Source organism: Hemicordylus capensis, chromosome 1 (genome assembly GCF_027244095.1).
Source record: "Hemicordylus capensis ecotype Gifberg chromosome 1, rHemCap1.1.pri, whole genome shotgun sequence".
In the NCBI taxonomy this organism is placed as follows: Eukaryota; Metazoa; Chordata; class Lepidosauria; order Squamata; family Cordylidae; genus Hemicordylus; species Hemicordylus capensis.
Window position 1 is genome coordinate 268,118,040 of NC_069657.1, and position 13,744 is coordinate 268,131,783.

The 13,744-nt window shown below is 45.5% G+C and overlaps 2 protein-coding genes across 2 annotated transcripts in view; one reads left to right on the forward strand and one right to left on the reverse strand.

Moving 5' to 3' along the window:
• Positions 1-12,343, forward strand: part of LOC128336325 (guanylate cyclase soluble subunit beta-2-like) — a 34,934-nt gene extending 22,591 nt beyond the window's left edge. The window contains exons 11-17 of the mRNA XM_053275769.1: positions 420-568; positions 1,873-2,019; positions 3,281-3,435; positions 5,876-6,018; positions 10,851-10,952; positions 11,400-11,453; positions 12,303-12,343. Of these exons, the coding sequence (XP_053131744.1) occupies positions 420-568; positions 1,873-2,019; positions 3,281-3,435; positions 5,876-6,018; positions 10,851-10,952; positions 11,400-11,453; positions 12,303-12,343 (791 nt within the window). The remainder of the gene's footprint in view (positions 1-419; positions 569-1,872; positions 2,020-3,280; positions 3,436-5,875; positions 6,019-10,850; positions 10,953-11,399; positions 11,454-12,302) is intronic.
• Positions 1-13,744, reverse strand: part of RNASEH2B (ribonuclease H2 subunit B) — a 48,430-nt gene that overhangs the window by 11,748 nt on the left and 22,938 nt on the right. The gene's annotated exons all lie outside the window — the stretch shown is intronic.

Sequence of the window (13,744 nt, forward strand, 5' to 3'; positions counted from 1 at the left end):
CACTGCCCGAAATGGCGCTATGGACGCAAAGGACGCAATAGGCGTCCTTTGCGCCCAAAGCACCAGTTCGGGAAGAGGCTTTAAAGAGAGAGGAGCTCTGCTTGTGAGCTCCTCTCTTCTTCTCAAAATTTGGACTTTTATCGCCCGAATGACGTGGGCTGGGCCTGAGGAGGACTCGGCAGTTGGGAGGGCGGTCGGCCGGTCGGCGGCGCGGCCGCGCCAGGTAAGGTGGAGGGGACTGCTAGCGCCTGTTATTGTAACGGGCTAAAAAACACTAGTTGCTTTATATTGGCCTTATTACTTCAGACCTTAATTAATCGGCAAACAGAAATGGCTGTCCTATATTTCATCTTTGTTATATTAAACAAAAAGAACAAAGTCTTTTTAAAATAGCAGTTCTTCTTCTGCTTCTTCCCTAGGAGATTTTAGTTCTTGCACAATACTTTTCAGTGATGTAGTGACTTTCACAAACATTTGTTCGGTCTGTGAGCCGATTCAGATAGTAAACATGCTTAATTCAATGTACTCCAAGTTTGATCGACTAACCAACATCCATGGGGTTTACAAAGTAAGTGTTCCTACTATTTACAAGTATTTGCATCACTTCCCTCAGGTTTCCTTCACATAGAATGAGAGCCAGCGTGGTGTAGTGGTTAGAGTGCTGGACTAGGACAAGGGAGACCCGAGTTCAAATCCCCATTCAGCCATGATACTAGCTGGGTGACTCTGGGCCAGTCACTTCTCTCTCAGCCTAGCCTACTTCACAGGGTTGTTGTGAGGAGAAACTTAAGTATGTAGTACCCCACTCTGGGCTCCTTTGGAGGAAGAGTGGGATCTAAAATGTAAATAATAAAGTCAGCTGTAGACTATTGTATTCATCTGAAGAATTAACCCAGCACTGGTCTCTCCAGTGGCAGCTGTCAATTCCTCCTTTGTGCTTTCCTTTAAATCATGAGGCCTTTTGGGACAGGAGCCACCTAATGACGCAGTGGAAAAATGACTTGATTATCAAGCCAGAGAGTGCCAATTTGAATTCCCGCTGGTATGGGAAACACCTATATTGGGCAGAAGCGATATAGGAAGATGCTGAAAGGCATCATCTCCTACTGTGTGGGAGATGGCAATGGTAAACCCCTCCTGTATTCTACCGAAGACCACAGGGCTCTGTGGGCGCCAAGAGTCAACACTGACTCGACGGCACACTTTACCTTTACTTTTGGGGACCGGGAAACAGAGTCACATATATTTTGCTATGGAAGCAGCTTGGATACCTTTTTCGGGTTAAAAGGTGGTATGTAGATATTTTAACAATTACTATTTTAGATGGAAACTGAAGATAAATAGCTTGCTGTAAATATTTCAACAGTCCTCCTACACCAGCGGTTCCCTGTGATTTCCTGCCAGCTCCCTTTTCGGGGTCATCTTTGCCCTTGCATGCCTGTGAGGAGTTCCCCCTGCTAGGATAAAACCCACCACTACAACTCTGCTGCTGACTTTTTCTTACCAACCTATCTGGTAACAAAGTACATTACTGTTCCCACTCGACACTGCCTCCACTTCCTAATACTGAAGTCTGCCCCAAGGAGGGGAAACAAACTGGGGCCCACATAGCCTGGTGAGTTAGTAGGTTCTGTTTCCCAGATGAGGAGACCTCTCCCATCAAGGAACACAATGGAGTGGAGGCAGTCTGGCAAGTTGCGGCTAAATCGTGTTGCTTGTGTCATTTGGGATCTGTCCATGTGTCTTTTTCCACACACAAGTCATTTATACGGTGTGCAAGACAAGATGTTGTACATAGTGAGCACTGTAACATTGTCCCCAAGGTCCTGCTGCAGGAGTCTTTTCCGTGCCTACGATGCCTTTCTCTTACAGGTGGAAACAATAGGTGATGCCTACATGGTTGTTGGAGGGGTCCCAGTGCCTGTTGCCAGCCATGCTGAAAGGGTGGCCAATTTTGCCTTGGGTATGAGAATTGCTGCAAGAGAAGTTATGAGCCCTATTACTAATAAGCCTATACAGGTAATTAACCTTTCCGTGCTTTGAAACCCACGCAAAACTGCAACCCACAATTGCACAGATTGGTCCACACTGATCCAAACAAGGACTTGAGATGTTTCTGAATTTTTAAATTATTTTTACCAAGACACATTTAAATGAATGGCCTGTAACTATAAGGGTGCACTGGTTTCCTTTGCAGGCGGTCTTAGGCGACCAGCAACATGTCTCTAACTCCCCCTTGCTTTGACTCCTCTTGTGAGAGCAGGGCTGGAGAGACTCCCCAGCAGGGATTGGAGAGCGAGTGCAGAGGGCTGGGCATGCTCAAGGTTGCGCGCGCACACCCCCAGAGAGCACCGGAGTTTAAGGCATCATCATTTCAAGCATGTTAAAAGATATGTTTAAAGCATGTCAGCATACACATCCTTCTTAGACTGTAAAACACACATATCTTTACACATGAGTCCGGATCTGTGTGTAGGAAATTACAAGATGAGGAATACTGTATTTATTAGGGTTGACTCCTGTTATGCAAATAAGCAGGTACACACCTGTATACCACCTGCATTCACATGCTTTGTAATATGCAAGAGCCAAGCTTGCAGCATTTTTTGTTTTTAACTGTGTACACACACGGTGAGACTCAGGGCTAACTGCAGCTCCAAGATCTAGTCTGAAGAGAGGTGGATCTCATCATGTAAGAAGCGTGAGCCATGTCCTTATGCTAGCACAACAGCATTTGTGCTAGCTCAGTGTCTTGATGCTACCCAATGAAAACAACCATCTGGCTCAATAAAGATATTTCACTAACTCTCTAGACCTATTCCCATGTTATGTACAGCATACATACAAAGTGTGTACAGGGTATACATATACAGACCTCTATGCATGTACAGTCATTCACACATTTTGCATACACACAATATGCATGTACAGTCATTCATTTCCTATCTGTACTTGGGTTCATTTTTAATGCACATCCACACAACCATTCACACAAAAACACATACATGCATACAGACACCTGCATGTACATACAATACAATACAATTCTGAATAAGGCGCCTATGTCTTTGCTTTTGGATGAAAATCACTTGGATTCTATGGGTATTCAAAAATGCTTTTCTAGTTAAATTTCTTCATATGGTTTTAAAACATGTTAAAGAGGCTGAATGAAGAATACCAAAGTATTTATTTCACAACTACTGAGAAAACAATTAGTTTCCAGAACTAAGAGAAAAAAATGTTTTTGTTTTACATTTTCATCTTGTGTTTATGCCAACAGATTAGAATTGGGATTCACACTGGGCCAGTTTTGGCTGGCGTAGTTGGGGAGAAAATGCCCAGGTACTGTTTATTTGGTGACACTGTTAATACAGCTTCTAGGATGGAAAGTCATGGTCTCCCAAATAAAATCCATGTTAGCCCAACAGCATTCAGGTAAGACCCTGCAAATTAATAGCAAAAGAAGATAAAATTTTGGTTTACCTTTTATCACTTTGGGTTTTCCACATTAGCTATACATACTCCACACAAATGACTGAATCATCTCCAGGCTGAGGAACAGAGGCGTAACGATAGAGGGGGCAGGCAGGGCACGTGCCCTGGGTGCCACTCTGGTGGGTCACGTGGGGGGGCGCCAAAAAGTGGCATGCCCCGCCGACCCCCCCTGGATCGCACGTCGGTGGCGCGGATCGCCGAGTGCGGTGGTGGCGGGCGGCGGCGGATCGCCGAGTACGGCGGCGGCGGGCGGCGGCGGATCGCCAAGTGCAGCAGAGCGATGCCAAGGCCTGCCGCCTGGCCCAGCGTTGCTTCCCAACTGCACAGGCGTGCCTGCGTAGTTCATAGAATGAACTGCGATCCGCCGCCGCCCGCCACCGCCACACTCACTACCACCGCAGCCACGCGATCTGCCGCCGCCCGTCACTGCCACCAGGGGGGCGCAGGTATGTGGGGGCGGGGGGCGCAATTTCAGGGGCAGAGCTTGCCCTGGGTGCCGTTTCCCCCCGTTAACGCCTCTGCTGAGGAAGCAATGGTGTTTGAAAGGCAAAGTTACTTCTCTCTCATATTCCACACATATTAACAACACATAGAGGTCATTCACACAGTCAAAAACAGTGTTCTACCCGGGTTTGGGAGCTGTGTGTGCTCCCAATTTTGGGTTGTGTGGAAGCAAGAGGAAAACCTGGGTAGCTTTTCTTCCTACCTTGCTTCCACACAATCCCTTCTACCTGCGTTTCCTCTTACCATCACGGACCCCAATTGGCCTCAACAGAGCCCTTAATGCTTTGGTGTCCCACTGTGATTCACAGGCGATCACCATAAATTATGAAAAGACCAAGGTGATGGCTTTTGCCAACAAACCTAAGAAGCTGTGTTGGATGTTGAATGGACATAGACTTGAACAGGTATCACAGTTTGGGTACAGTCTTCCAATCCAGACCAATACTAGGAGGAATGCACACAAAGAATATATAATGCAAAATGTCTCGAGGGCAGCAGCAGCTGTTGACTCCTTTCATAGGAGGCAAAGTGCACAGTTTGTTCTGGCTGCCCTTAAACTTTTTTCGGCCAAAGTCCAGCCTTTGCTCCTTTATGGAGCACAGCTAGGTATCTATTCCAACCTTGCCAGGCTGGAGGCAATCCAATCAAAGTTTTTGAGAAGTGTGCTCCAACTACCCTGGGGTGTCTCCAATGCATTTCTACTGTTGGAAGCCGGCTGGATTCGGGTGGAGGCAAGTGTTTGGCTGGTAATATTTGAATATTGGCTGAAGCTGATTTTTCAGCCAGTAGGACTAGCACCCTTAGTGTTGAATGATATATATAGGTCTAGGTGGAAATATTATATGGAGAAGGGGTTGAACCACTGTGGCTTCTCCAGTGATGCTTTGGTTGTCCTGGGCTATGGAAGAGCGCGATCATGTCTGCGCCAATGCATTATGGATATGGAGAAAGATGGACAGAAGCCAGATAGGGGTTGACACCTATTTAGGTAATCAAACATCACTGTCTGGCCCTGCAAGACACCTTAATAAAATATTAGTACCTAGTTCCCAGAGGGCTCTGATGCTGGCCCGGTGTAATGCCTTAGAAACGGCTGTCCAGGAGGAGAGATACTGCAAGATCCCCTATAAGGAGCATGTCTGCCCTTGTGGTTCTGGGGAAGTGGATTCAACGGCCCATGTTATCTTGAATTGTCAGTTTTATTGAACTTTGTGGGAGAGAGATATAAGTCCTTTTTTAACAGCATACCCCAGTTATTCTGAGCAGTTCTATTTGGAATAACTTTTGACAGACCGTTGGAATGTAGTATCTTATAATGTGGCAAAGTATTGTTTTCTGGCTAATAAGACTAGGATAAGAAATGTTGAGAAGCGAGATATGGAGTTGGATTGAATTAAATTGTAGATTATTATAATGCATGGAGCCCTCTGTTTTATGTAATGGATGAACTCAGGTGTTATGGTTCTGTTTTATGTTTCAACAGTTTATTACTTTATTTGACCAAGTTCGCTTTTATATAAAGCTTTTGTACATTTTTAGACTTTGCTGGTCTAATGACCGTAACATTAAAGATTTGATATTGATTTGGTTTCCTCTTACCTTGCTTCCACACAACTGAAAATTGGGAGTGCACACACAGGTCCCAAATCCAGGTAGAACAGAATTTTTGATTGTGTGAATGACCTCACTGTGTCAGATTTTCAGCCAAGGGGTTAGGGTGTGGAATGGTGATGGAGTGGTCTTTCATCAGCAGACAAGAAAACTTATACACTAGCAATGCTTAGGCTGACAGCTCTTTTGGAACATGAGGGTTTCAGTTGTTAACACAGTGAATAAGTCTTTAACCCTACATTTCTTGGTTCCTTATGTTGCACAGAGCATTACAACACCGAGCGTTTGACATAGTGGAAAGAGGAGAAATAGAGGTCAAAGGCAAAGGGAAAATGACAACATATTTTCTGAAGCAAAACCTCTGTGCCACCGAGAATGAAATAATGGGTCGAGCCGAAGGAATTTCTGGTAATGTTGATGGCAATGGGATGTAGAAAGAGAAATTCTTATAATCTAATATCTAGAGCACAGGGCTTGACAAATCCCAGGTGCCAGGGAAACATGGCACCTAGAAATGTAACTGTGGTGCTTAGACGGGGATATTCAGAAGTAAAGTTATTTAATAATCGCTTTGTTCCAGACAGCCCTGTTTTCTAAGTATGTTTCTTGTAAAGGAGATAATGAGGCACTTCAAACAAGCAGTGTGAAGCGCTGAAAGGAGGTCTGCGGAGAGAGTGGGTTTCCCTGACCCACCCTGCAGACGACCACTTGCCTATCCCTGGGCGGGCAGATTGCACACCCCGATGAGCGGCGGCTCTCCTGCAGGCCGCCTGTGGTTCGCTCGGCAGCTCCGGGGGGTCAGGCGTAGGGAAGCACCACCGTGTGGCACCCCCCCGAGCCTCAATGTTCATGTTGTGATTGCACAATGCACTACTAGGAGCCTCTCCCCCCCCCGCCCCAAGTGTGTCTGCAGACACACAATCCTTTAGCTCGGTTTTGGGGCGTGCTTGTGCCCAAAACCGGGGTTAAGTGACGGGCTACCTAAGAGGGCTTGCTGCCACACTACCGCCGGGAGCCACACAACTCCCAGCAGTTCTCACATGTGGCAAAAACCGGGCTGGGCTTTCATAGCCTGGTTTTTGCTACTCGTGAGAATAGCTTCAAAGAGAAGCCCGTTTACCCTCTCCCTGCCCCTGACTACAATGTCCATCATTAAGTCCAGTAATTTCCCCAAGTGTCCAATGTCTTGTTTCTATATTTTGTCTTGCTGCAAAAACTGTCAGGGCCTGCTATACCATCATCATTGGATGTTCCTTTCTCCTGTATTTTCCCACTCCTATTCTGAAAGGGGAGTGCTGTGCCATACATTTACTTTCTGGTTCTCAAACTCCAGGGGAACTGAGACGCACCCATGCTGTTTGGCTCATTTACGCAACTGTGTTCTTAAGTTTAGATGGAAGGCTATACCTAGGTCTGAGAAGATCAAGTACTGGATAACTTGCATTTTGTTCATCTTGGATCCTCACTGTATAAAAACTATTTCTCCTCCATTGTAAACATATCTATCAAGCCAAACTACAAAAGACCCTTGAGGCATCTTTAGAAAATGGGCTTAAACCGAAAAGTGAATTGACAGGAGTCCATCGATAACTTCAGATAGACAAACAGGGCCAGGATCCAAGCTGTGACTGTGGCGCTTAGTGAGGGGAGCCTACACTTTGTTCCTGAGCTGTTTTCACTGCAAAAATCACTACCCAAAGTAATGATTTGTTGGCTAGGGGAGATTTTTGTGGCAAAACCAGTGCAGGGGGAAAGCATGGACCCCCATCACCATCTTACAGCCTGGATCTGATATCAGACGCAAGGAAGCATGGCAACCTTACCCCACTCCAGCCTTCCCCTCCCCATCTCTTGAACTCACTGTTCGGTGAGTCTTTCGGGAGAGTGACCACAGCAGTGCTGGTTCGGTGGTGCAGATCGGGGCTGGGCATGGGGCCACTGAGGATGCCATCCTCTGTCCGGGGGTAGATGGATCGGGGGCGGGCAGCCCTTCCACCAGCGGCTCCTGCATGGCGGCCAGGTCAGGGGACAGAGCAGCAGCGAGGGGCTAGATAGAGGAAGCACAGGAGGAAGCACCGTGCGCCCCAGAAGCACCCAACCTCAGCCTTCTGGGCCATCTTCCAGCCTGTCCCCCCTTGCCCAATGGATGCTACGCCCATGCCCAATTGTTTCTGAAGCTTCTCTCACCCCTGAGATGAATCACTCACAACATTTGAGGGGGATACAAAAAATTTCCACCTCAAAATCAAAACAACAGAAATGAATTTCTCATAAACACAGTAAACATTCCACTTCAGCATGTTGATGCTGGCATCTCTGACCTGAACTACTGCCACTATGCCAAAACAAAGCTGTTGCATTTCTTTACAGGGCAGCTGGAATTTCTTTTACTTGAGTATGAAGAAGCAAAATCCCACATATATGTAGGGGCAAGGGTCTCAACCAACTGGACACAACAGATATTTATATACTGCTTTTCACCAAGTGTCCGAAGTGGTTTACATAGAGAAATAATGAATAAATAAGATGGATCCCTGCCCTGCTACCCTAACCCCTGCTAACTTGGCAAAGAGGTACCTTTTAATGTGGCGATTCTCTTTATTTAGCAGGGGGAGAGTAACTGGCCCTATCCACCCCCAGCACAGTACCTCCAGTGACTGTTGCCGATGTCTATCTTATGTTTCTTTTAGATTGTGATGCCTTTGGGGACAGGGATCCATCTTATTCATTATTTCTCTGTGTAAACCGCCCTGAGCCATTTTTGGAAGGATGGTATAGAAATTGAATGAATAATAAATAAATAATAAATAATAATAATAAAATAGAGAACCACCATGTTAAGAAGATGCCTCTTTGCCCAATTAGCAGGGGTTGGACACAAGGCACTCTTCCTTTCTCTCTTCCCAAAAACAGAAGGTGGGAAGGGGTGGCACATCTGCAGATCCATTAAGGGTTTCTGAGCCTTCAGCTGAGAACATTATATAATCTTCTTATCACATATTACACAAGATAGGGTGTAGAGGGTGTTTCTTCTTCTTTTTTTAAAAAAAATCCCAGTCTTCTTCTTTGGGCAAGTTTATTCTTTGTTTTTCTCTTTCCCCCACCCATCAATACCATTTGGCCAGTTCAGATGCTACATCCTCAGCCCCCAGGACTAAAAGGGGGACACAACTGAGTGTATGCCAATTGTGATGTCTTTCACAACATCCTGAAACACTCTGGTGCACCCCTTTATTGTGTGTTTGTGTGTTCATTCAAATGGAAGCGCTACACATGCCCCATATACTAATTTAAACTAGTATCCGAGCATGTGTAGAGAGGCCGTTTGTCCAAACAGCCCTCACACATGATCAGAAGGCATGCAGGAGGGCTTGGGGACACTGCAAAAGATGTCACAATGTGTGTGCACTTTGCACAGCCACATTTTACTTGCATAGCCTGGGGAGGTATAGTCTGAACTGGCCCGCTACCTTTTTCTTTCAGCATTTCCCAGACAATATTATGTTCAAACCCTCTTTCACATTTGTGGAAGCCAGACCCTCCTTCCAGCCTGCTTACTGCAGTAACCCACCTTGTGATCACCACCACACTCTCTCATAGGTTCAGCCACAGCTGCTTCCCAAGAACTGGTCTACCAACTTCGGCCTGTGCTTTTTGTCTTTTAGCAGGGCTGGCAGAAACAGAGGGAGGCCAATAGGCAGGCACCTAAGCCACACCCCCTGCATCCACTTCAGATGCAGGTAGCATGGTCTGTGCCAGGATAGGGCTATTCAGTCCCATTGCAGAGTTTCCCCTCCTCAGTCAGCAGTTGGTTGAACCACCTGAAGTCAGCCTTCCTCAGCTTCCAAATCCCCCCCCCACACACACACACACAATTCCGTTGCCACCTTCAAACTGAGGACTGAACCCTTGGTTTGAATTTGGGTAGCTTGCTTGAACCGGAGAACCGCTGACCCCACTGTGTGGTTTGAATGCAGCAACATGGGGTTTGTGCTCAGCAACTCCTGCAAGCACATCCCCTTTCATAATCAGGGCCAATGGTTGTTGGGCAAGTGACATGCTCAGCGGAAGAGGGATTGCAGGTGGAGGCAATGGAACCGCAGCTGCCGGATCATCCGGATCATCTGTGGTACAATGCTTGGCTTCTGAGGTTGACCTCAAGTAAGTCTACCCCATTTCACTTGCTGTTAAACGGACCCTCTTCCTTGCAGAAAAAGAACCTCCTAGTCAGTAAATTCAAAGAACCACTCGGTTTCCCCACCAATCTCGCTAAGAGTGAGGCAGGGGGGAAAAGCCCCAAGTCAGCCAGTGTTTCAATGGAATGCTTGCTGGGAAGGGGAGGGGCGTGCCTCACACTCCCTGCCGGATAACTCACCAACTAGATGCAGGAGGATCAGGAGCAGAAGGGTGCCCTGGGCGTGAGGGTGCCCCAGACCCTGGCAGCTGAGGGATGCTCATCCCCCCTGCTCCATTGTCCCCATGCCCCTGCCAAAAGGGATGGATTGTACCTCACCACAGATACACAGGCATAGGCAGGTATACACTCACACTTGATTTTTCAAAAAGGTTTTGGGCGTTCTTTGGACAAATGCGATTTGTTGGAAGATCCCCATCAGCCAAGCACTTCTTGCAAGAATGCCAATTTTTAAAACTTTGTTTTTGTAAAACTTACATCTACTAAATAATAAAGCATGCTGACTTAACCAGGACATTCCCACTGTCCTATATTCCTCCATCTTAGGACCGAGAAGTAACTATCAGCTTTGGGGACTATTGTCTGTCATGTGCTGGGAAAGAAAACTTCTGGAGTGGGGGAAATCAGCAACAGAAACAGGGTAACTGATGCCCAGTGGCCTTGAGCTGGGGGAATTCTCCCTTAATACATTTAGAAGGAATAATCAAATGCAATGATGGTTCTTTCCTGTTCAACCCCAAACACATCACCATCAAAGGCAGAAGTGGTTCAAAACACAAGGCAGCATGGTAGAAAATGGAAATCACATCATCCATATTTGTCACCTTATCTTAGGTTTACTTTTGCTCATCATTTATCCAGACTTTACAGTAACCACTATTTGGATTTCATTGAGTTTATTTTTCAATTTGGAGATATCGGGAAACTTGACACAAATTCAAGGATCACTTTATTTCAAAACAAAATTGATGTTTTGTTTGTTTGTATAGGAGATATGTCATGCCCAGTCTTATCAGCATCACTGATGCATTCTCTTTCGAGACAGATGTGTCGGGAAATCAAGACGGCAACAATGTTGTTGAAATGAAGTATGGGGACTGTCAGGGGTGGCTTACCTCCAGGAACACAGAACACAGAGCTGTCAGAGGTCTGTTTCAACATTCACCAGTTCACTTTGTGCATTGAAATAGTAGGGCTAGGCCTGATTTCATCATCCCTTACCCTCATGTTAATTTCCCCAGTTTTGGGGGTGGAGGAAGAGAAGGGTGTATGCACCCCCATAATATAAGCAGCACGATGTACCTATCACATCATGGTTTTGCAAATACTATTTCACATTGATGCTTTGTTTACATAGGTGCGAGGACACATGCATTTGAATTCAGAAACAAGATCAACCTTGGCCATTAAAGTTGGACTGAATTTGCTATTGTTGCTCATGGGAATAACTGAAAGGTCTTATAACAAGGGGAAATTGATTAATATGGGACTGCTCAGTAGACTGGCTAACGAGCTGGTTCCCAAAACAGCTGAAAAACCAAATGAGAATTATTCTTTTCACACCTTTTGTTTTCTTCTCCCCGTTACCCGCTAGGGACTGAAAGCCATCATCCCCACAGAGAACATCAATCAGAGTCAAAACATCTTGGCAAGAATCATCCTCCCTCAACACTTTGCATTGTGGTTTAGAAAAAACTCATCACGTGGATGTTGCACTTTTAGTGAGAACATCTACGGTAACTACACCGCAGTTTGGAACTTAGTACTATGTTGTTATTAGCAATGATTTTTTTTTAAAGGCCAGAGGAGTAAGAATCTTGTTACTCCTGTTTCCTGCCCGCATATCCCTTTCTCTTCAGAGCAACATTAATAATGCCATTTAGTCCTGTATGTGCTGCTGGTGGTTGAATTTCAATTGCTGGGGCTGGGAGGTCACAGCAGGGTAGATGGAAGCTTTACCCCTTTTTCCTTCCACCACTATTCAAATCCAGATTAGGACAAGATTTATTTATTTATTTATTTATTAATAGGACAAGATTTTTTTATTCAACCAACAAACTACCAAAGCATACAGTACATTGCTAGGGCCCCTAACGGCTGCTTCCTTCAGGAGGGAAGCTCCAAATGGTGTCAATGGGAGCTTCCTACTTCATGCTCAGATGAGCAAGAGGGACCTGTTCCATCTCTCCTTTCTCATCTCCCCACAACCAGTGCTGAAAGGGCAGGGTACTAGGAAAGATGTTGTAAAATACAAAATGTCCAAAAAAATTAAATAAAAAAAGAACTGTGGTTGAAGCAAGAAACCCACACAGAAACCTTAAAGCAGTTCTTCTCAATGGCTTGGGTTCCTATTTGAGGTATCCATTATGGGGGTTTAAACATAGTACAAAAGGGGTAGAAAACTGACAAACCAAACTAGTTGTTAGTTTAAATAAGGGGAATTTCCATATGAAACATCTGCATCAGCAAAGGTTTTTTGTTTTGTTTTGTTTTACAGGAACTCTGACCATCTTGAAAATTGAGAAACAGTACAGCTAGTTTGCATCTTTTCTTCTTTTTCTTTTGAAGCTTTAGGTTAGTTGGCACAACCCACAGGGATCCTGGGATGGCAAAGGACTGTCAAATCAACAACCTCACCTCACTTCTTTGGGGAAAAGCTGAGAATTTGCTACCACTAATCCTAAGAGGAGAACGGAAGGGATTGAACGAAGCACAACTCTCAGATGAGATGGAGAGGTAGAGTTGCCTTGTGCCCCCCCCCCAAAATTCCAGGTTTCACCCAGATTTTAAGCATCTCACCCAGATTGCTTAGCCCACCCAGATTTGCCCAGATTTCATTTTTTTAAAAACAAAACAAAAGCTAAGCTCTAGTCCTCATAGAAGCGGAGTTATGGAGCAAAACGTGCAGTCACCATTCTGCTCAAAAATTATTTTCAAGCCAATTTACATAATGCAAATTAGGCACCCGGATTTGGAAAGCCATAATATGGCAACCCTACAGAGAGGGTGTCACTAGAGGGGAGGGAGTGCTCCCTCTCTTGCCTATCTTGAGAATCTGAATGTTGGGTAAACCCTAACTAAGTTGACTGGGACTTGGGCAGTGGGGAGGCAGGCGCCTACGTGTCTTCCTCCACCAACATCTGGGCCCGCAGAGGGTTCTGCTGCTTCTGTGGCCAGACATATGGTGTGGTAGTGACCAGCATGGCAAGCAGGAGGCAAGGGAAAGCCATCAGGGCTGCCAGATATCCCATAATGCACCATGCAAACAGCACAGTGCACTAGGATATCTTCCAGCTGCCGGGATGCTCCTTCCCCCAACCTTGATGGTAAATATGGCTGCTGGCATCCCTGCCCTCCCACTTACCTCACTTTCATTTATTTATTTATTAGATTTGTATACCGCCCTTCCAAAATGGCTCAGGGCAGTTTACAGCATAATAAAAACAATTAAAACAAGTTAGCAATTAAAATCAAACTATTAAACACAATAACACCAATTAAACAGCTAAAAAACTGCTGTTTTGTGGAAATCAGCACAACAATTTAAAACAGTTAATCATTTAAACACTTTTAGCCCAGATTTCAAACCTGGCCTACCTGGGGGCAAAGTGCCGGATCATGACCAGCCCTACTCAGGCTAGCACTTCCCTGCCTGGCAGGGCTGGTTGTGAGAACATCCTTTCTGTTTAGGATCAGCATGGTATGTGTGCTACAGAAATCATCATGAATCGCCTCACAAGCAATATCCAAAGAGAGTCATTGATACTTGCTACATAGCATGCAGTTATGCAAGTTACAATAGTGAATGCACTAGAGGAAATAATCCCATTTTCCTCAGAAAATACTGCACCTAAAGGGCAGGGAAGGTACTTGTGAAAAGACAGAGATTGTGTGCAATCTTACATGAGAAGCAAGCAACAATGAAACCATCCTGTGGAG